This window comes from Tiliqua scincoides, chromosome 1 (genome assembly GCF_035046505.1).
Source record: "Tiliqua scincoides isolate rTilSci1 chromosome 1, rTilSci1.hap2, whole genome shotgun sequence".
Classification (NCBI taxonomy): Eukaryota; Metazoa; Chordata; class Lepidosauria; order Squamata; family Scincidae; genus Tiliqua; species Tiliqua scincoides.
The window spans coordinates 211,097,952-211,122,151 of NC_089821.1; the positions used below are offsets into that span (position 1 = coordinate 211,097,952).

At 40.6% G+C, this 24,200-nt stretch overlaps 1 protein-coding gene and 1 pseudogene across 2 annotated transcripts in view; both read left to right on the forward strand.

Annotated features, from left to right (window-relative positions):
- Positions 1-24,200, forward strand: part of ADGRG6 (adhesion G protein-coupled receptor G6) — a 124,485-nt gene that overhangs the window by 57,496 nt on the left and 42,789 nt on the right. For both annotated transcript variants that reach the window (XM_066615234.1, XM_066615225.1), the window contains exons 5-8: positions 7,173-7,241; positions 17,144-17,229; positions 19,521-19,573; positions 19,702-19,761. In XM_066615234.1, coding sequence (XP_066471331.1) covers positions 7,173-7,241; positions 17,144-17,229; positions 19,521-19,573; positions 19,702-19,761 — 268 coding nt within the window. The remainder of the gene's footprint in view (positions 1-7,172; positions 7,242-17,143; positions 17,230-19,520; positions 19,574-19,701; positions 19,762-24,200) is intronic.
- On the forward strand, positions 23,699-23,815 carry LOC136637769 (5S ribosomal RNA; annotated as a pseudogene).

Genomic DNA, 24,200 nt, shown 5'->3' on the forward strand with positions numbered 1-24,200 from the left:
TGCAATGGATTAGAAAAAAAGTACTGACAGTGCTGAAGTGATTAACTGTTCTGATTATCCACTTTATTGTAAAGTGCACAAAAAGACAGTCATCCTGCAACATTAGCTGAACGTCATTGCAATAAGATCCAACAGACACTAAATAGAGCCTCCTATTTGCATACTTATGTCATTGCCATTACTGCACTCATCAGCAAAGGGCTTATATTTTCACATGGAGTTACTGATTTTTCTGGCAAATGTCTTGCTAATGGACTTATTGAGCACAAGTGTATTAGCATGCTGGCAAAGATAATCCTCTTGAAACAGCAGTGTCTCCTTTTGGTTTAATCTGCTGTTTGAGATTGTATTCCTAGGATCTTAGATTTGCTGCTATATGATGAAGTTAGTTACAAGATTGACCTAAGTATAGTTACAGGATTGACCTAAATATAATTTATTAGCAGTCAAGTTCTCTGCAGGTGAGATAAGTAGGCATGCACATTTCCTTTCAATTTCCAAATGCCAGCTGCAATAAAAAGCAACTGTCCAAGGCAGGATTGGCATCAGAGGTTAGAAAATGGCCAAGAGCCATGCACATTAGAGGGCCCACTCGGCCAGATCAGTTCCTAAACCCTCAGTACCCGTGTCAGTGGTACTGCACAAGGGTTAACTGTGGTCACCATGAGGATCCAGTGCAAAGTTTTATCCAAGAGCTAGCAAGACCCTGTCACCACCACAGATCTTAGACTAGGGGTGGCCAACCCATGGCACATGTGCCACTAGTGGCATGCAAACACTTTCAAAGTAGTGTTCACAAAGTCACCTATTATGACTACAAGCACACAGCATTCCTCCCAGCTCAAAGCTGAGAAGGGGAGCAGGTCCAGAGAGGGCCAAAATAAGAAGCAGTGTCACATTCAAGATTATGTACATAAAAAGTGGCATGTGGCCTGTTGGAGGTTGGCCACTCCTGTCTTAGAACATGATTCAAAGATCTTACAGTGTGCCCCATGCACAGCATGCATTTGTTTTACTTTTTGTCCAGCCACACTGGAAAATTTAATGGGAGTTTTAGAATCTAGTTGGTGCCAAGACTTAGTAGTGGGACTTTCAGAATGGAAAGCTCAAAGTTTTCCTGCCCAAATGGATTATGAATCTGGCCCACTGATATTCAGTTATATTACTTTGTCATCCAAATTTGGCAAGGCAGGGATCATAGTGATGATGTGGAGGACTGGCAAAGAAGCATCCATTAGGCCAACAACCTTGTAGGAACAACCTTCCAGTGCCAAGACCAATGGGAAATTTAACTTGCATGGTTCCCATTTCATTATCAGGAGCTTAATGGCTACAAACTATGACTTGGGCTTCATATTTTGTTATTTTTGGGGGTGGATAATAGCGCAATCCTGCGCTGAGGCCGGCATGTCTGTCTTGTATCCAAAGATTCAGGCTGCAAGTGGCTCAGCCTCGGACAAGGGGAATTGCTTCCCTTTACCCCGGGGAGAGCCGCTGCAGCCCCAATGGGCCTATTTGGATCTGCGTCACCTAAAGAGTTGGTGCAGATCCAAGCCGTCTGTAGCTGGTCTGGACTGCCTGGGAATGGGGACAGGATCCAGCATAACTGTTGGGTCCTATCCCACCTCCTGCTTCCCTGCCGCCTGCCCTCCCCCTGCCCTGAAACACCTCTTCCCCGCCTCCTCTCTGCCCTCCCCATTTCTCCCCAGAACCCCATGCTGGCCTGGAAAGGCCGGTGCATACTTACCTATCCACTAGTGCAGCAGGGCCCAATTCAACCTCTGGAGGCCGGTGCACGTTTGTGTACCGGCCTCTCTCCTGTTAAGTCAATGCAAAAGTGCTTTATGGTACTTTCGCGACTACAATGGGCCAGTGCAAGGGGCTTGCGTCAGCCCAGGGCACCTTTTGGTTTGCACCCTGAGTTGTTTCTTCCAATCTGATTTGAATTGAGTTGGGAAGGGGGGGGAGGCTTCCCTGTCAGGAGTTGTGATGTGGAATTGATTGGGAAGCCTTTTCCTTCCTCAACCCGATTCAAAAAAGATTACGTATGTAAAAAAAAAATAACAAAAAAATCATCTCCAAAACAGTCTCAAAAAATAACAAGAAATAAAAATAGCAAGAAACATACATACTGCATGGCTAAGTATGTAGCCCTTATGTATCTGATGATGTAACGGGAACCATGTGAATATCTTGTTAGAAGCCCTGTTAACAGGCTGTTTTGCATATCTAAATGTGCCATTTAAGTAATATAAATTTTTAAAAAATTTGTCAAACATTTGTCAAATTGAAAAATGCCACGTACAGCAAGTATAACTTGGTAGAAACATTTCTCTCAGTACCAGCAGGAAAGTGCTTTTTAAGCACTCTGATCACATCAAAGCTAAAAGGGAGTGATGAAGTTAATTCAGCTTAAATTAAAAGCACCTATTTTTTTTTAATTACATCCTGCCTTTCTCAAGGTGGCTTACACCAACAGCATTACTCTCAAAATAACAGTGTATTTGTATATTCCAAAATATATAGAGATTCCTAGTTATTTCCTAATCATCCTGTCAGCTCACCACTCTGGCCTCTTAATCAGCAATCCATCTAACAAAAGAATAATCAGCCAGCAGCCATAATAATGCTAATTATTAACTGAGTGCTAAATCAAATCAAGACCATCAAATCAAATCAAATTACAAACATTTTAAGACCACACTTTCAGATTACTTCTGGTCACCAAAATCTAATCAGAAAACCTTGACCCTGGCAAGAGTCTGAAAAAAGAGACTTCAGGTCAGGGCAGTTCATGTCATGTTAGTGTACACAAATGACCCCCAGAGATGCTGCAAGAGTTTGGGGGAATGTCATTTATTAGTAGGGCCGTTGGGGGGTGTGAGCCCCCCACCGACAGTGTGGTGTGCCTTGTCAGTTACTAACAAACAGATGTCTTGACAATTGTAGTGCCTTGTGAGTATGCTTGAGATGAAGAAGGTTGAAAATTGCTGCGCTAGGTGATGAGAAGTTTGTAGGCCAAAAGCTATTTATGTCATGAGCATTATGAAGAGAGCTTCATATGGATGGATATTGCATGTAAACAATAGCCATAAATCTGCATCACACACCATGCATCTCATGCCAGCAGGACTTTGGACTTGTGCTTTTCAGACTGCTCCTACAAGGAGCAACAAGTACGAGTGGAATGGGGCAGAGAAACTCGGAGCACAATAACATGCTGGCATTGATTTTGTATTACTAAACATTTTGTGGGGTGGGAGGAGAAAGCAGGAGATGTTAAGCTGCTGTTCATCCACTATGTCACATGCTCTGCAACAGCTTGCCCACAGATATGTGGCTTAGGGCAGAATCCTAACCAGGTCTACTCAGAAGTAAGTTCTATTTTGTTCAATGGGGTTTACTCTCAGGAAAGTGTGGTTAGGATTGCAACCTTTTGGTGTGTTTCCCTTCCATTTCAGTTGCATGGATTCAGCATAAATATAGCAGGGCACAAAGAGAATGTAGAAATTGGCACAAATTCAGTATTAATTTCAAGTCAGTCTGTCTTCTTATGGCAGGTGCTATTCATACTTTTTCTATGCTGGAAAAAAATATACAAAGGTCAGCTATAAAAATAGTAGGATAAAATTAGTCAGCCATGGGAGTAGAAAGGAGAATAGAGTAAAACTGGACCTTGTGCTGATACAGAAAAGAATACCAGTGAATAAGCTTATTAGCCCAATTGAGCTTATTTTATTAACCTTGGAATGCAGACCTTTCTGAGCTTGTGCAGCAATCCTTGCACCTGCTCCAAGTGTTGCAACTGTGCTGTAAGGCACATTTATAGCTACATTTATAACTATTCCTCTGCTGTATCCTAATCCTTTCCTGGCTGGCCTGACATTACACCTGGCTTCCAAGATTTGCACCAGGCAAATAGCATGGATCTAAAAAGTCCTATGGGGTGGCTGGGGCTGGGGCCAGGTAAGAGGAAATATACCAACCCTAGGAGACCTCCAGTTGCTTCCTAACATCTTATCCCATGACTGTTAAGTAAACTTAGGAAGCAGCCTTTTATAAGGAACTTTGTGGAAACTTTTTAAAACGTGTGTGTATGTGTGTGTGTGTGTGTGTGTGTGTGTGTGTGTGTGTGTGTGTGTGTACCGGATCAACTGTATCTACCTGTTCGTTGACATTATCAGAGAATTCTCAAAAGTTGGTGAGACAGGGCTTCTCTCTATAGAAGTCATGACAAATCACCCTCAACAAGCTTCTATGTGCTTTCCAATTCTAGCTTTCACATTGCTTCCTGCCTCTTTCTCCTGGGTCAGATATTAAGTGAACAGGTCTGTAATTTCCCAGATTTCCCCCAGATCTCTTTTAAACATTAGGTCAGTTTTGATGATGCTTAAATCATCTGACTAGCCCCACATGTTCAAGGACGTTCACACATACTTCCTGGACCTTCCCATGAGTTTTCTTAATTGTGTGGTGCATCTGAACTGTCTCCAACATGGGATTAAGAAAGCTCATCTGGGCATGATGGGAAGAGCTAGGACATGTGGTTGCTATCAATATTCACATCCTTAATGGCATTGGGCCATCAAATGGAAAGCCATCAGTATTGCAGTGGTACCTTCCAATGCTCTTATAAGGAAGCTGATTTTTTGTTTAAAACTTGACTTGTATTTTAGTTCTTTAAAGAATTCTCAGGAGAAAGCCATCTAACTCTTATGTCATCTATTCTATAATTATTTTATTTAATTTGTCACCTTTGCTACTAATTTTGCTTAATTCCTCAGATACCCTCTCTGAAAAATAATTCAGATGTGAGTATTTCATCTATACCTTCTATTGCGAAGATTAATACAAAGGAATCATTTTTTTCAATCTGAAATCTCTCTTCAGTACTCCTTTCATATCAATTTAAAGATCCTTTTCTCCCCTTAACTTGCTTCCTGCTCATGGTGTTTATTTTTGTTTTTATGCCTTCAGCAGTTTGCTACTAACATCCTTTCTTTGCCAACTTGCATTTGTATTGCCAGTTTATTTTTCTTTTTTTCTTTTCCTCATTTGGGCAAGAATTGCGCTTTTTGAAGAAACCCTTCTGTTTTTTATGTCTTCCTTGACATTGCTGTTTAACCACATTGGTATCCTCTTGAACTTGTTTACAGTCATATATCATTTGTATCGTTGTTATGATTTCAATTTTCATTTTCCCAAACAATGTGAGGATAATTACATCTATCATTTACTGGAATTGCAGCTCGAACCAGTTACAGATGTTTTCCATTTTCAATACTTCCCATGTTGAAAAAGATAGAATTGACAAAAAGAAAAAAAAATTGTGACTCCTTTTCATTTTTAATTTCATCAATTGATATATTAGATTTTATGATGATAAATGTTGAGTGAGTCACAGCAAATGATCAAACTGAAATTTATGCTAGGGAAAAATATTTAAAGGTCATTTAAATGTAGCTACAAAAATAGTAGGATAAAGTTAGTCAGCTGTGGTAATAAGGAAGAAGATATAGTCAATAGCATGGAAACAGGGGGAAAAAAACCTAGAAATCCCCTTTATAAGTCCATAGACTCACTTGGCTTGCTTTATTAATGTAAAATGAGCTCTGTTGTATCTGGCTAATCCATCTAACATAGCATCTTGTTTCTAGCAGTGAGCTAATAGCTGCTACAGAAAACCTACAAGCAGGGCACAAAAGCAGGAGCCTTTCTCGTTGTGTGCATCAGCCTCCAGAATTATATTATGTCTGGACCTGGAGGTTCCAGGAATCCACTCCAGCATTTAAGAGTTGCTTATGTGATGACTCATTGGAAATTAGTGGGTCCCCAGTAGGCATGGGCAAAGAGAACCTAGTACTTTTAACTGAAGGAATTGCAGGATGGAAGAAGATGCATGCAGACTATTAGCACCATGTAGGCACATGGCTGCTGTATGGCTAATAGCACTCACATGGGCATGAGCCATGATGTCAAGGACCCACACTAGATGCTCAATCCAATGCTTCCCCAGTGCCCAGGAAGACAGCAGCACCGAAATGGCCACCACTCTATCCTATGAGGCCAGGGAAGCTCCCAGAGGTCTCCTCAAGATAAAGGAACAGCAGTTCCCTTACCCCATGCCTTATCCCATGAGCCCTGATGAGTCTACTCAGATCTGTGCCGCTATTGAGCAGGTGCAGAACCATGGAGATCTATATCAGTCTCTGTGGCTCAGGAAGGAATTTAGGATCTGGCAACAGCCTCTACCACTGTCCCGCGCCCCAAGCCTGATCCTCAGGCTTTCCAGCACTTCTTACAACCCACAAAGCTGGTAGTAAGGCTAGAGTGCAGGTGGTAAGCCCGATAGGCTCAGACTGTTAGTAGTCAGGAGTCTATATGGTGCTAGGTTTGCAGCTCACATACCTTCCTTACTGCTTGCTGACATCCACTGGTAAGAGTGCAGGGTCCCCTTTCCCCATGCAGCATCATTCTACAATGGGCACTAGGTAGGTAGTTTCCAGCAAATTGCCGCATGAACTGCAGTCACTATCAGTTACATGCAGAACAAGTACTGTGCTGTTTTCTTGAAATGGTATTATCCAGAAAATTGGAGAGTGGCTAAAATGCAGTCGGAGAACACATTTCTGAATTATTCATAGGTGTTCCACTGTGGGTCTTGATACTACTGTGGTATGTGACTGCATTTGGAGAAAAGTTACAGATCTGTACTTTTAACTTTTTAACATGTGTATGCTTTTTTAACAATGATAGTCAATAGGGCTTACTCCTGGGTAAGTATGGATTGATTGCAACCTTTTGGGTTGTTTGGGAATTTTTTTTTAGTAGTTGCTTGGAAGTGTAAGAGGGTTCTTCTTTATTCTAAATAATTTTTTAAATTTATATTTATTGTAAAATTTTAATTTACTTACTTAATTTTGTCATATAGGGGTATTAAAAATTTTCTCTGCTTGATGATGTCACTTCCAGCCATGATGTCACTTCTGCTGGGTCCCAACAGATTTGGATTCTATGAAATGGGTCCCAGTGCTAAAAAGTTTAAGAAACATTGGGCTAATCAGTATTTTGAGGGTGGGGGGGGGGTTCAAAAATGTGCTAAATATATATTTATAGGTTATTATATTGTAAGACCAATGTTGCTTATGGTCTGTCTGTCTCTTCTTTTAAAGGTTCTTATCTTATTCCCCAACCTTCAGTTGAACCAACAAGCTGTGCAAATCTAGGAAGCCTTTGCCAAGGTAAGAAATTAAGTCCTGCAAGTTCAGATGCAACTTTTGTCTGTGTTTCTTTTGGCTTTAATGAAATATTTTTAGTTTTTAAGGCTAAATTCTAAACATAATATAACCAAAGCGAAAAATGTCTTAACCTTTCAGATGTGTGGTTATGCAGCGTGTTTTGTATGTGGAAAGAATGTAACTGCTCATTTGATAACACCATTTTCACGAAGGCTTAATTACTTCAAAACCGTACCAGCAGATGCTGTGGAAAGGGAGTCTGGCTTTATTCTTTCTTTTGCTTTCCTCCCCTATATATCAAAAGTACTGTTTCCATTCAGCAACCACATCACATCTCGTGATGGGAAAGCCTCCCTCTTCACCCAGTTTAATTCAAATGAGATTGGGGAAAAAACAACTTAGGGCCCAACCCTATCCAAATTTCCAGTGCTGATGCAGCTGCAATGCAGCCCCAATGTAAGGGAACAAATATCCATTTACCTTGAGAAGGCCTCAATGACTACTTCTCCACCGTAGGAAGCAGTGCACACCCCGTTGTCATAGGCTGCATCAGTACCAGAAAGTTGGATAGGATTGGGCACTTATTCGTCAAATAATAATTTTAAAAAACAGCCGCCCAAGTTAAATTTGTATTTCACAGAATAAAGAACTGTGTCTATAGAAATGAGATTTCATGTATGAATGGACAAACCAACAATATCAATCACCGCACTCTTCCTGGAAGCCATTCTGGTAGCAGTTCCCTAATCTCAGGTTGTGTATCTTAGAGAATTGTTGCTTTATTACAGGTCCATATTCACAATTTGTTCTGTGAAATAAAGAAAAAAAATGCACAAATGTTCAGAATTAGGATTGCCACAGGGAAAAGAATCAGAAAACTGTGGTTGTGATCACAGGTTAGTAATTTAAATTTAGGACAAATTCAGTAGCCTAAAAGCTTCATTTTGAAAATGAGGTGTCCTGTATCCTTTTATGAAGTAACTTCCTATTGTGATCATCTAGTACAGAGTCTCCATTACATAGCCCACGGCCTACATAAGGGCCATCAACACATTTTGAACAGTCCAGTAGCATTATAATTATGTGTCGTCCTCGATTCCTTCCTTTTGGCCCTCCCCAATCCGTTCCTACCACCGTGCGCCTTTCTTCTGTTGGTTGAAGCCATTGCTAGGCTATGTTACTCAGAGACCAGCCCCACAGCTGCAAATAATGCAAAAATTTTGCAAATATTTTCTTTTATTGTGAGATTCTTACAAAATGTCTACATTATTTTCTATAATTGATTCACTTCAGCCTGATATAAGACCACAAGGCTGTAATTCTACACCCATTTACTTGGGAGTAAGTTCTGTTGAGCTCAGTGAGGCATATTTTTGAATGGACTTACAGAGAAATTGTGCAGAGTAGACTTTGTGCTGCACAATCCTAGGCATGACTACTCAGAAGTAATCCTGTTGAATTACTCGCGGTCGGAGAGAGCGGGGTTGGGGCAGCCCCAAAGCTCCCCCAGATCAAGGGGGCCACCTCAAATGGCTCTGCAGGCTGGATTCGGCCCGCAGGCCATATCTTTGACATCCCTGGCTTAGAGGATTTAATTATATCCTTACATAGCTGCCCACTGGTTGCTATTTTTAGGCTGTTTGCAAATAAGTGTTCTTGTTTGAGGACTTAAAAGAGGATGATTCAGAATTTGTGTACTCACAAAAATGGATTATTGCAGCTGTTACAAGCATCTGACATTATACAGCGATGGGCCTAGGGTTCACTTGGTTATTTGTCTGTTTGCACCTGAGTATAAAATGCCTTTTAATTGATGACATGCTTCACGGTTGCAAATAACTATAATATGTTTAGGCTATAAAATTATAGCCTACCTTATTCTTAAGCTAACGCAAGGTAATTTGTGTGTGTGTGTGTGTGTGTGTGTATCCTTACAAATGCCTGTATGGCAGTGGTTGTCAAACTCTCTGGGACTCTCTGGGAGAGCTTGAGAGCCATTAAGCCTTTGTGGGGGAGTGAGGAAGGCAGCCAGGGTGGGGGGGGGAAGGCAGCGGTGCAATCCCCAGGATCGCATCGGTGAGGGGTCTGCAGGGACTGTCATGCACTTACCAATCCCTGCAGCAGTGTCCTGGGGATGCAGGGAGTCCTGCGTGAGCATCTGCAGGGCTCCCCAGCCTCTAGAAAGTGAAAGCGCAGCGATCGCGTTCCACTTCCGGTTTTGCGGAGATGGAGCGCGATCGCTGCGCTTTCACTTTTGAAGACGTGGGAAGCCCTGCAGATGCTCGTGCAGGCTCCCTGCACCCCCAGGACGCTGCTGCAGGGACTGGAAAGTAAATGTCAGTCTCTGCAGCCCCCTTAGCAACGTGATCCTGGGGAACATGTTGCTGCCTTCCTGTGCCCCCACCCCCTAAGGGGGGCAGAGTCCAAGACCCTCAGGCTGGGGTGTCGCAACGCCCTAGTTTGAGAAGCCCTTCTGAATGGGTATTGCCATGTTTCAGGTGAACAAATAAGGCTTGTGCTCATCTGGAAGATATTAACTGAGCTGGTATTTGGATCCACACTATTCTAGCTACACTGTTTTTTTAATTCAGGCATACTCTAAACAAAATATTAATGTGTATTTGTGCGTGTACATTATGTAACTTGTTTGGTAGTATAACAAATAGATCATTCCCTTCCCCATCCATGTTTTCATGCATTACTCCCATGTTACCTGACCTTATTAACATCCATGTTCTGTACAAATTCACTTCTTTCTCATCTTTGTTACCAGCTACTGTAAATTCCACCACTCCATCACCCACAGTCACCACTAACATGCCAGATACTAACAGAACAGATAAACAAAACAATGGTAAGAAATTCAATGTTACATTCCTTTGTTATGTAACTAAGAAGTGTTAATGCCTTTTAAATTTACTCATAGTACTAAGTATGTGGGAAGTCATATAAAGAAGGCTGGTTCTGATTCAACAAGAACTGTTGAAAGTGATTTGTGTCTAATGAGTTAAAATTTCAGAAAGGGGAAATAGACTATATCGACTGTAAAGGGGAGATAGGATTTTTAATACATTTATCACACGATTGGCACGATGGTCTTGAAATCTTGAAAGGCAAAATATTAAGGCCCATTTTTTTTTAATTGTAATACTATTTTACTTTTGCCCTATTTTATTTTAATACTGTTGCACCTTAAAGGAATCAAAGACTTTGTTATGGTTACTAGCTCAGCAGCCTTGTTCAAGTCCATGTGTTAGGTTCATCATAAACTCAAGTGTAAACATCACTTATAACAACAAATCCTGTGCTATTCCTGAGGGTCCGTTGATCTTAGGACTGGCTTTTCAGGGAGTACTGGTGGCTGTACCATGGACAAAAGGGCATGGAAGCTTGGTTTACAAGCAGAACACCACTCATGGTGTTTTGGTTCTAAGCAGTAGGTCATGAATGGTTCTCAGTGGGAGAACTACCTCAGCGGATAGCAGATGAAGCCCTACGGGTTCACAAAATAATAAATGTGGGTTGCCATTTAATTCCTGTTGTTCTATAAACTCTTCTGTAATAACTGCACTTTAGTGTTTTTTCCCCAAAACCTCATAAGCTACACAAAACCTTTTTAAATCAAATTTTACTTTTTTATTTGATTTTGCACAGTGAAATAAATGATATGTTTTAAACAAATGTAAACAAATGTAGTGTTTGGATGTTTTTTAAAATGTATTCTGGTACAGTTGATAGCAGGATTTACATGAATGTGCATTAGCCAACCTGTAGAAGAGAGATTTCCAAACTCTGGCCTGCAGGCTGGATCCGGCGCCTGTCCTAAGCCTTCCCCTGCATGAACGGTGCCTACTGTTCTGTGGGGGAGCCTCTGCAAAGCACCTCTGTGTGCCCCAATTCTTTGTTGCGTCTAACCGCTTCCAGCCTCTGATGCCCCAGCAGGCTTTGTGTCCAAATTTCTGGGCAGAAGTCACTAGATCCGTTAAAGAATGGGGACGCACGGAGGTGCTTTGAGGAGGCTCCCTGGCAGAATGGTGAGCACCATCCATGCCGGGGAAGCCTTTGCTGGTGTACAACCATCTCCACTTTGGAGACTGCAACTGTAGAATTAAAGAGCAAAGTTATAATTGTTGTTACATCATTTATGTCACAGTGAACAAGGTAAGGCCAACCTATTCGAAGTCACTGTTGTGTTTTGAAAGTCTCTGCACAGCACAGTTGTCTCAAGCTTGCTTAAACTAATGCAGTCTTCATTGAAATAATGGAAATGAAATGGGAAATTCTTTCCTTACTCGGGCCATGAGCCCGGTGTGAGTGGGAGGAAGTTAGTTTTCGTAAATGGCATTTTTCACTATTAACTATATGGCTTACTATATACAGACCTGCAGGAAACGAAAGCTCCTGCTACAGTGGTCATCAGAATCAAGAGAAATTCAGCTGATTCTTCTCCGCCATTACTACAAGGGCAGGAAGATTCTAAGATAAGAGGAGTCAAAAACATAGGAATTATTTCAACCCCAATAGTTTGGCCTGTGAAGCAAAGGCTTCTCTATACCAAATCTGCGTCTACTGAGAAACAAAGCCCAGAGAGAAAAAATGCACTCAATTATTTCATGTTGACGACCCCTGAAGTCACGTCGTCATCTCCTGGGGATACTCATGTTCAGATCCTGGGTCCTTTTACAGAGCAAGTAAACATAGACCAGAGTTCAACCATGGCATACTCAATCTTTAATAACATTTCAGGGCATTCTAATACTTTAGTAAGTGAAAATGGTAATCCAAGGGAAATGCCTACTATTCCTCTTGATCATATCAGGAACATGATGCTTCCACTTCAACAAAGTGAAAGTTTAGAGACAGGACCAATATGGACTTGGGCACCTCAACTTGTAGATCCTCAATCAGATTCTGTAATCCCTTCTCTGGTGAGCAAGAACACCCTTTATGAACTTACAGAATCATCTGAATTGATACTATCCTCTAACAGTCACACATTGTTTTCTGCCTATAAAAATGCTCACAGTTCCTTACAGTCCTTGAGCACATGGCATGAATTTGTGAGTTACAATCATGCCATTTCTGAAATTTCAAAAGGATACCACCCTTCTATTTCTATTAAACCTTTCTCTTCTGTGTATCCTGATGAATTAGTTCAAGAAACAAGTCTGGACTTACTGGAAAGATCACTTGAAAATGACTATCTGGAACCCACTCGTAAAATTCGAGAAGAGGGTTCTGTGAGGAATGGATTTTATACTGTTGGTGAATTACAGCCTACAAAATTAAATTACATCAAAGACTATAATTCAATACATTTTAAAAAACAAGTTTTTAAACAGAGTGCAAATCCCTCGGGCTCCTTACAAAACATGAAAGCCTGGTTTCCAGATGTTATGCCCATCATCCAGCCAACTGAAGTTCTCCTGCCAATGAAATACAGTAAAGAATTGCAAGATTTATCAGCCACGTTACAGAACGCAAAAGACAAAATTTCACAACTCCAACAGACTGTTTCATATTTGTATCAAGGAAATTTTCATATGGCTTCTTTAAAAGGTGGCTTATTTACAATTACACCTCTAACTGAGCAGCTAGAACGTACAGATAAGGAGGCCTCTTCTCCAGAAGATGAATTTGAACTCCTGAGTACTTCTATTTCCTTCAACAGTGATGTGCCTCCTTCTTTAATTCCCTTTGAACATATCAAGTCAAAACCAAGTACCTTTCCAGGAACTGAACATTTGGAAAACAATAAATCTGATAACCCACATAATGATGTTGCTTTTTCCAGTGCTGATCCTAAAAGCATGAATAATACTGTTAAGTACTGGAAGCCAAGTTATTTCAGTCTCCCAACACAAAACATAGATTCTGCATCTTCAGCAATAAATTATTGGACTTTGGAGCAAGAGCCAGTTTTGTCTTCTGAGAAATCTACAGAAAGGTGGTGGTTCTCATCTAGTCAGTCATTTTCTTCTCCTGCAGAGAGAGTGTTTTTTTCCAGTTCCCCCACAAATATTAATGCTATCTCCATGCAAACTACCTATAATAATAGCACAGTAAACTATAGGACTGAAGCAATAAGCATTTCTACTTCTGAGAAGGACAAAAGTGTGTTTAGTCCAGTTATTCTAATGCCCTCATCAAGGATTTCAGAAAGTATAGAAAGAACTTTGCCATTAGAAATAAATGCAGGCCATCCCCTTAAAATAAGTGTGCCCATAAACAATGTGCATCCACTTCATTTTTCTTTCTCTTCAGTGAAAACACCTGTGATACATCCTTCCTTGCATTTAGAGTTAAGCACTTCTGATAGTCTACATGAAACTTTCATTAATAAGCTGAAAGATATTTCCAGTTTAACTATGCAGGAAACTTGGGACAGAACACCTGTTAACTATGTAATAAATAGCTCCCCTTATCAGAATGAGATATTGACACCACATCTTGAGCCTTTATGTATGGAGAGTAATCATCATGCTTGTACAATGCCTTCACGGAACCCAATAAATTCTAAGGAACCATCTCAGTTTCAGAATATGGACATACAGAACAATCAGTTCACGAGGGCTCCTGATGATGTAAAAAATAAAGGACAGTTATTTATGAGCAATGCTTTTTTAGAAAAACAAAATCTACAGCAGTCTATCCTCTTCACAAGGACACAGTCTATGGAAATATTACATACTCGTGACCCTGGCCCCCAAGTCAGAGTAAGTGCACAACTTGGCAGTATCTCAGCAGCACTGATGTTTTCTATACCTTTAGTCTCACAAAGTCTGCTAAGTAACTTCGATCAAAATTCTAGTAGCTCAAGTTATTCGTGGAATGAAGAACTAAAACGACAAGCAAAAGCACTGAAAGAAAGCAATCTAACTGACAAGGAACAACAATCTGCAGAAGATTCAGAAGGCAAATTTATTCCTTCTCTTCAGTTTGGTGGTGTAGAAATGGTTGGTAGTGGTGTGGGTGGAAGCATGACGATTAATACTGAAGCTGCAGAGGAGTCATTTTGGAAGGTGCATCATTATTCTAGCAAGTATCCTGATAGTTCTGTTAACAAAGGACTGACTTATTTAAATCCCAGCAATGTTGAAATTACTGATTTGTACATGTGGACAATCTCCCCATCTTTTAAAGACTTATTGGATTATGAAAAAATTGCAAACTATACTTCCATTTTGGAACCTAACCTTTTTTCAGTTGTTACTGATACAATAGCTCAGTCCTCTCCATTTGTTGAACTTACAAATTATTTTAATGAAAATGCACTGAACAGCACAGAAATCGTGACTGGAATGACATTCAATCATCATACGATGCAAGCCGAAAGCTCAGCGACATTGTCTGAACTAGAAAAGTCCATGCATGAAAAACCTCTGGCCAGTGTGGTGCCTGGAACAAGTCAAAGTATCATGCTCAGTGCAACACTGAGTCCTAGTACTAGCACTCCCAAATCTGCTTTGTCTTGTTTATGTAACTCCTTCATTGACTGGGGCTGCCCATGTGAATCTGAGGTCAACTACAGTATGTCAAAACATGAAACTAGATTTAGAAAAATTTCATCCCATCTGCTAGCTTTCGTGTAATGGGCTTTAGAAATAGCTGGAACTAGATTAGACTTCATGCATAGTATTATAAACCTGAACCTGTTTAGGAGCACTTTTTTTTTTAATGATTAGTAATTACAACATAGATCTTTAGAGTGTGATTTTTAATGCTGCTATCCCATATACTAACCATAGGAACTCTGAGGAGACTACCATGTCAATCAACTGTCATTGAGTCATGTATTTTGCCCACCGATATTGTTTTTTGTTATGTTCTCTGTGTATATTTGTCACAGGCATTTTATAATTACATAAAATAAATAACTGCTGTTTTATAAAATGGGGGAAAGTACCTGTGAAAACCTCCCTTTCCATGAAGATGGAACCTGCTGTGAATGCAGGGACAATCTCAGCATTTCCTGAACCCAGGCCAGTGATGGAGCCTCTGTTTGCCTTCCTCCCTTATTCTTCTGATGAGCAGGCAAAAGAGCATGTGGGAGATCTATGTTGGGAGAGGCCAAAGCTCAGCTGTAGAATATCTGCTTTACATGCTGGTCCCAGTTTCAGTCCTAATCATCTTCAGGCCAAAAAATAAAATCATGTAGCAGGGGAAGGCCTCTGTGGGAGGCCACGGAGAGCTGCTGTCCGCTGGTGGATTTCACCCTGCACTGTAACTCCTTTGAGGGTGCTGTGACATCCTTGTGATGTGTGGTATGTCTGTATGAGTTTGTGTGTAGTGTCATCTTCTCATGGTTAGGGATGGTGCCTGTTGCTGTATTGGAACACACACACACACCCTGCACAGACCATCCATTCGCCCTGCACCTGCCCATGGACACTGGGTATGTTACTGGGAAGGAAATCAGTTAACTGGAAAGCTACCAACATTGCTTTACCAGGACAGGCTTGCATCTTGGCCCTTGTACCAGTGTCAGAGCGCTGCCAGTCCTGGCGTTGCCAGTATGGGCTTAGGATATGACAGACACACACCAGCATTCTTGCAACATTGGCAGGATGTCTGAATAGAATTGAGTCTTAAGAATATGAATGAGGGGAATCACATCTCAAAACCATGCTTAGACAGAGTATTTCTACAGTTTTTCATGGACGTTTTACAGCAGTATCCATCTTATAAAGTATGCATAATTTTGATTGGGAAATTGTATCCTTGACTGGAGTCATTTTGTAGTCTCCTGAGAGTGATAGTGAAGCTACAGTCTTCTGTACTAACCTTACTGAAATACATTTTCATTAATCATCTGGTGATGGATATTAAACCTTTAATTCTGCTTTACAGATAGTGTTTTAGAGCTTTCCCATTAAATATTATTTTATTTAAAATGTATTTTTCTAATTTCAACTACCTTAAGAACAGAAATACTTTTCACTGAAATGGAAATAGAATTTTACTCTTAGAAATTGGTTCACTTATTGATTAGAGCTCATAACCATGCCCAAGTAATCCTGCATGCAGTGTGTTTGAAGACCACCAATGCTATTTGGTTTAGCAGGCATTCTTGGAGCTTTATAAGCAGGAACTGGATAGCATCTATCAGGGATGTTATAGTTGTGGACAGCCTGAATTGTCAGAGGGTTAGATTCATGGCCCAGTCCTTACAAAACTGTGTGCTGGCTGGACCTGGGAAGGTGAATTGAGTCCCTGAAGGGGAATAGGGTATCAGTGGAGCTGCCACTGCCAATATCACCCTTTCCTGGTCTCTATACATTCTCCTTCCTACCCTGGTCTTTGCCCCATTCCTTCCCCTGGCCTCTCCGTTCCTGTCACTCCCCACCCACCCTTGGGCAACTTACCAACACCAAACTTCTTCAGAGGCCTCTGGAGCACAACTGCAACTGTACATCACTAGTGGCAGCAGCCTGGCTGCACAGAATGGCAGGTTGCATTTTGAAACTGCTGTAAAGCATTCTGCACTGCTGAAACATGAGTTCTGGTGGTGCAGTGGGCCCATTGGGGCTGTTGGTTGTCTTTTCACAGTTTCTGACAATTTTAAGTAGGTGCAGCTGTAGAGAACCTAGCTGACTAGCCCAGTCTTTCCTCTCAATGAACTAGCCCCTATGCAGAGCCATAAAAACCACTAAAGCAATGATACTATAATTTGGATCATCATCATCATATTCAGATGTTGATCTTTCTGCTTTCTACTAACAGAGGGTTGCAATCCTTGTTCACCCAGACTCCTCTGCCCACCATAAGGTTAATTGGAACTTTGGTCTGATCTGATTATAATCTATATTTTTCATGGTATTAAATCATGCACTTCAAACACAGATTATTCTAAAGCATGCACCCTAGTTCTAACATCTACTTTTTAATGTCTTTTTAATGAATAGGGGGATTGTTTTACAGAATTGCCTTTACTATCTACAATTCCAACTTTGATTCAGAGTCCAAAGTTCAGAATGCAATTTCAGACTGGGTAAGTTAGGATATGTTTCCTTGACATATCTTCTATTACTGTATATAGTCCATATGTTTGGATCATTAGATTTCAGAATTAACAATTACAGAATACAAATAAAATGTATGCACCATGCAATTCTAGATTATTTGGTCACATATGTGTGAATATATATTTACAAGATTTGAATTCTGCTGCTTCCTGATTATGAGATACTGACTGAGAGACTAATAATTTCCTTGAGTTATGCCCACCGGGCAAAACAAGCTCAGTCATGGAAGGCAAATTGTATGTATGTAGGTAGGTAGCTTTTCATTCCCATCTTCCACTTAGTGCATGGAACCAGCACTCGTGAACTTGCTCCTCATCTGTTCTGTGAATGCATTTTAAAGGTGTGGACAGGACTTTTGTGAAGAACTGATTTCTTGTACTATTTCCTCTCCCTTTATGTATCTGAAGTTGTTATAGTATTATGTCTATATTGTACTTATATTTACCCTGCAAAACCCCTTAAATACAGGAGATAATTTTTACAGAACTGAATAAATTATATATTTTATGTATGATGACATTCTGGGGTGGCAACTGTTCTCTGTGTAACATAAAAAGTATAATAGTCTAGGACAAAGGGATGCAGTCTGATACTGAGAGCAGAGGACATCTCTGTATTTTGCAGCTTGTTGTGAGCAACTTGCTTTAAGGCTAGTTATTAATTCATGACTGGTTGAAGGAAGTGAATTCAGACTGTGGGTCTAGTTGGCAGGATGAGGCTAGAGGTGAGCTAGGATCAGGCAAAGAGACTAAAACAGAAGAGCAGGATCAAGAAGCTCTAACAGAGGTAGGAGCAGAGGGCTGGCATGAAAACTAAGAGCAAGGCAGAAGGCTGGGAGCCAGTTTTCAAAGAGGTTTTCAAGCAGCTGCTGAACCAACAAATGAATAGGTAAGAGTGAAGGACTTATAAAAATGTCATAAGACCCACCTCTTTCTGGATTTAGCTAGTGCCTGAACCTGGGGCTAATATCTCCTTCTCTTGAATAAGGGAAATTAGACATTGGGCACTTAGGCAAGCACTTCTCTGTTAGTTCTGGACATCGGCCCTGATGAGGCACTACTTTGCTTTTGGGTTCTAGTGGTGATGGTGGAGGTCTGGGATTGATTCCAGATGGAAGGGGGCAACAGATTCCCCTGGAACCTCACACTCCCTGGGAGGAACATTACATAAGAAGCAAGATCTAGTTGATCCTCAAGAGCTGTTGTTACTGCAGAAACCTTTTGCCTGTAGGGACCAGCTTCTTCTTTCCAGAGAAGTCTTATTCATAGTCTAGACATGGCTGACACTAATCTAGAAATGTTTGAAGTCAGTCATGGCTGGCAGGGACATAGAGAATAGTTGGGTAAGGCCCAATTGCATGTGAATTATGCAGATTTGGATTTCAAATCCAAATATGAAACAAATTCATGGATTTGGCACCCCTTCCTAATACAGTCCTCCACTGCCCCCTTCCAAACCCCTGATATCCTTACTTTGATGTGTCTGTGACACCATTGTTATCTTTTCCCTCTTGCCAGACTTTCAAAATTTGTGGACAGCTGGTGTTTGTGGCAGAAGGGATTATAAGCCCCTTCCTCACACAAATTCCTTAACTTTAGAAGCTCTTTTCCACTGCCCATTAATAGGATATACAAAATCCTGCAAGGAATTATATACTGGAAAATCACTATGTCAGTGTCTTCCCTAGTTTCTCTCTTCATGGGCCCTATGTTTTCCTCAGTTGGCTTGACCCAGGCAGCTGCATTTCACAGAGTAATTGTGTTTGTAAAAGTTCACTCCAGATGGGTATTGTGCAGAGGGAAATTATAAAGTATTTCTGTGGCTGTGCATTCTGGGTCCAGTTTAAGGCTCCAAATTTCAGTGTATCCTGTTTTTAAACAGGATTCAGTATTTTGTGGCTATAGTTAGGATAAAGTTTGACAAGGTCTTTATGCCAGTCTCCAGGTGTCAGTTCAGACTCCACTATAAGCCTGTGAATTTCCTAACTGCTCTCTCTTGCTGGATTTTCTGTGCCATTGGTTCAAAAGCATTTTTAAAGATGCCTTTTCTGTTATGTTTGACCCATTGCTCAAGGCAGAAATGTGATCTTCTCCCAGAGGATATATCTACAATGTCATGCAAACACATTAAAAGTTTGGCACAGCATTTCTGTCACACAGTTGTTTGAAGTAAAAGCAAAGCAAAGTGTTCATTTTTGCTTCATAATATGTATTTATTATTATTATATATATCTACACATTTTCCTTCTATTTTTCAGCTAAATCATACCTTTCAGAATTGGAAATACACTGTATATGTGGTCAATATCAGGTAATGCTCCATAAAACTGAAAGAAAATTACTTTCTTTCTATTACTATCTAAGATACTATTACTATCTTGTGAATATACTTCTTGTAAAGTTATTCTAACATCTATGTTTGTGTTCTAACTATTGTAGTATTCACTTAAACACTGCAAAAGAAGGGGCAAGGGAGAAGAGAAGCACAGAACCCCAAAGGTAAAATGTTAAGAGATTTTTGTCACAGTAATCTAGATAATTCTATTGATTACATAAAATGCTGAAATTACAGATTGGTGTATATCAAGCTTGTTTGTTTCTCTGCTTGACCTTTCCACATCAAGCATTTTTACGCTATTCACACTTGCTTAATGTGTTTGGTGGTGTGGTGGTGAATTTTAAAGTGTAGGAGCTTGTCATGACGTGCCTCCCTGCCAGAGGGTTGCCCCAGGCCTCCTGATGCTTATAAGGCATTAAAATAATCACTTCCAATTTCAGGAGAAATCAGAAGTAGCACTTTTTAAACTGTCGGGTTCAGTCTGAGCCCAGAAGAGGCTGTGGAGAGATGTCTGCTAGGCTCAGAGGGCCCTCCAGAGGCAAGGGAAGTCGAACTCCCCTCAGCTCTGGAGGGTGGGAAGGAGGTGTTCACCCATGTTGCAGCATACTGCCCGTATCCATGGTTTCATGTAACCATGGAGGGTTCCAGAATGCCCACAGATAAGGGGGCACACCTGTACTTCTCTCCTGCTGTTTTTTCCCCTGCTGCTGGTATTCAGAAACGTACTGCTGGTTACTGTGACAGTAGCATGTAAACATGTCTTCCATTAACTTGTTCAATTCTCTTTTAAAGCCATCCAAGCTAGTGGCCATCATTGCACTTGTGGCAATGAATTTCAGACTAGTTATATGCTGTGTGAAGAAATCTCTTCTGCTGACCAACCTAAATCTCCTGTGAATCAGTTTCATTGGCTCACCTCTGGTTCTGATATTGTGTGTGTGTGCACAAAGAGAAAAACTTCTTTTTCTCCACACCATGTGTAATTTTAGATGTCTCAAACATGTCCCCTTTAATCGCCTTTTTTCCAACCTAAAGAATTCCATACATCGTAACCTTTGTATTGGCAACCTTCAGTCTCGAAAGACTATGGTATCGCGCTCTGAAAGGTGGTTCTGGCACAGCGTCTATTGTGGCTGAAAAGGCCAATCCGGGAGTGACAATCCCTTCCACACTGGGAGCAAGTGCAGTCTGTCCCTGGTCTTACCTTACCTTATCGTAACCTTACCTCATAAGGAAAGGGGTCCAGTCCTCTGATCATTTTGGTTGCCCTCTTTTGCACCTTTACCAGAACTACAGTATCCTTCTTGAAGTGTGGCAACCAGAACTGTATACAGTGTTCCAGTGTGACTGCACCATAAATTTATGTAGGGGCAAATAATATTAGTTGTCTTGTTCTCAGTGTCTTTGCTAATGACCCACAGCATGGAACAGTGGCATCAGTAGGGTTTGTATCACCCAATGCGGGAGGCCAGCATGTCGCCCCCATGATGGACCTCCTCCCATACAGTGGGTGGGGCAATTACCCAGGTGGTAGGTGTGGTGATATGCCATTGTCCCACCCCAATTATTTTTTTGGCTGTACCTTTCGATAGAACACAGATATTTCAATGTGGTTTTTTGTTTTTTTTTTGTATTCTGCTGTAAATTACACATCAAATGGTATATAACATGATGGTACTATTCCTACAAATCATGATTTTAGTGATTTTGGTTATTAGTGGTGTCACACACCCCCAGGTGTCACATTACTAACACCTTATTATTCATGCTATGTCATAATAACATCGTGTTGGCTCATCAAACAATCAGTCTCATTGGTCTGTTCTGAATTAAGGAAATGTACTTTTTTGTTATGTAAGACAGTTGCATTTTTGTTTTCTGGTTTTTTGGCCATAACTTTTGATAGAATAGAGATATTTCACTCTGTTTTTTTCATTGCATTCTACTGTAAATTATGCATTGAATGATATGTGACCTGATGATATTATTGCTAATAACTGTAATTTTAGTGATTTTGGTCACTAATGCGTATCACCCTCTGCACCCCCTAGTAATGCAACTGGCATGGAATTTAATAATAATAATAGCTGGTCTTTTTATACCACCTTCTTGGTCATTGGATTGCTCCTTTGACTTTAATCCTAGGTGGTTCACATAGACAGGCTTTCTCTAAACCCCCAGGGGTTTTTTACAATAACAAAGAATATCTTTCAAGAACAAACAACATTCCAGATAGATCTTTTCACAGTTTGGTAACCATTCTAGCCACAGTTGCCTTCCATGCTGACAGATAGCTCCTTCCCGCTCACAGAAGGACAACAAGACAGGTTTCTTTGTCTCTCACGCAACAGCAGTTCAGCTCAGCAGTCACTTCTCAAGGTCTCATCGTTCACAAAACCTGCCAGTGATCTCCCGACCTTCAAACGCTATCTTCAAGCTTAATGATAGCTCTTCCCTCTAGACCAGACCACCTGCCCAGATTTGCCACTTTCTCCACTGAAGGCTCTCTGGGTCACTGTTTTCTTTGAGAAATCCACGATGTCATGCAATAAAGGACCCACATAGCTGTGGGTCCCATGGGTCCCAGAGAGAAGTCCCATGCTGCTGTAGAATGTGGGAAAGTCACTTGAGAGAGCAAGTGTGTGTGTTTGGGGAGAGGTGGAATCAGTTTTGTTCATAGAACAGCTTGGGGAGTAGCCTTAGGAAAGAGGCTGCCAAGCTGCTGTCAGAAAAACTGAAAAATGAGCCTGTCTCTGCTTGATTTGAAAGAGTCTAAGTTGCTTCATCCACTATTTTAAAACAATTTCTTGTTGCTTTAGTTCCCTCCAATGCACTCATAGCCAAAACTTTAAAATAGTCCTATCTGTTCACCCTCTCTGTAAGGAAGCCTAGATCATTAGAAAATGAGTTATTTGGAGAAATGAGTGATGAGGAAATCGGCATGGAATATTGCGCTCTTAAGGAAGAGCAGAGGAAAATGAAGTGGTACATTCATCTTGCATCACTTAGTAATCTGCATCAAAGTGATCCAAAGTTCATAATTTCAAGGTTCCAGTGTATTAGTCATACGGGCCAATGACAGATGTATGTTTGTCAGGTCCCAAAGTGTGTATTTTTATCAGCACCTGGAGAAATGTAGAAAGATCTCTTAACAATAATTATGTGACAAGGTAGTTCATAGATTAACTAAGTGAAAATTGACTGTTTCCCTTTTTACATAGTCACTGTTTATGTGTGTTTAATTTTCCCATTCCAGTAGCACTTCATTTCGCAAATAAATGTGGTCCACTTGAGAACGTAGATGAGAAATCATTCAAATAATGATCATGGCTTGTGTTTATGATAGTTTTGTGTCTCCTCACCTTCATACACAAGTATCATTTGCATGTGTATTGGTTTAATTCATTGATGCCATGCCCTTTTTGACATCACAGTAATGCCACACATTTCTGTTCCTGCTGCTGCTGCTTATACCTGAAAGATCCTACAGACCCTATGTGTAGGCATATGACCAAGATTGGGTCACATGGGTAAGAGACATGTCTTCCTAAGGGCTATTCTGCTCCTGCTGTATGGATTCCCAATTTTATTTTGCAAACAGCTTTACAGTCTTTCAACTTTGATGTCGCTTACCAGCTCAATAAATATGTGCTTGCTGCAACTACCATTCTAGATTATCATACTTTAGGTCAATGGTCTGTGTTTAATCATACTACAAGGAATGACCAGTCTGACTACTGATTAACCAGCAACAGCCTACTCAAATAAAACCATCCATCACATTTAACAAGCTGTTAAAAAAATTCCTAAAACTTCTTACTTTAAAAGTGAAAGTAAAACACTAAATGGGAAATGGGAAATTTGTTTATGGTGTTATTGTGTTGAATAGTAATGTTGCCAGGCATTTTGATGCCAGAAAAAATTGTATTCCTAATTTACTGTACTTTGAGTGTTGTATCTCAGGGACTGGCAGTGTAAGCCCTGTATGGCACCCTGCACTGCTGTCATGTGGCAACTCATGCAATACTCTTGTGTTTTGTGGAGACAAAAAAGAGGCAAATGGTTCATTGTTTTATTACATTTAGTAAAATCTGTTTAGTATTTAAATGTTACCCTGCACATGCCCGATCTCATCTGATCTCAGAAGCTAAGCAGGGTCAGGCCTGGTTAGTACTTGGATGGGAGACCGCCTGGGAATACTGGGTGCTGTAGGCTTATACCATAGTCTTTCGAGACTGAAGGTTGCCAACCAACCAACCAACCATTTAAATGTGAGAAAGTGTCAGTATGTAAAAATTTATGGAAGAGATCAAAAGAATATCATAATCCAAGAGCTCTTTGTAACTCATGAAAAATAAGTTCTTGAAATCTTAGTACAACTTTTCCTGTAAGAATCATAAGATAAAATTTTGTTACAACATCCAACAAGCCTATTATTGAAATGTTTATAAAGAGCTACAGTAGTCAAAGGCTACCAGTTAAAGGCTAGAGTAGGATAGTGACAGTAGTGGAAATGGTTTGCAGAACAACATCAGTCTTAGGTTTACTATTCATGTTGGCAACCTTCAGTCTCGAAAGACTATGGTATCGCGCTCTGAAA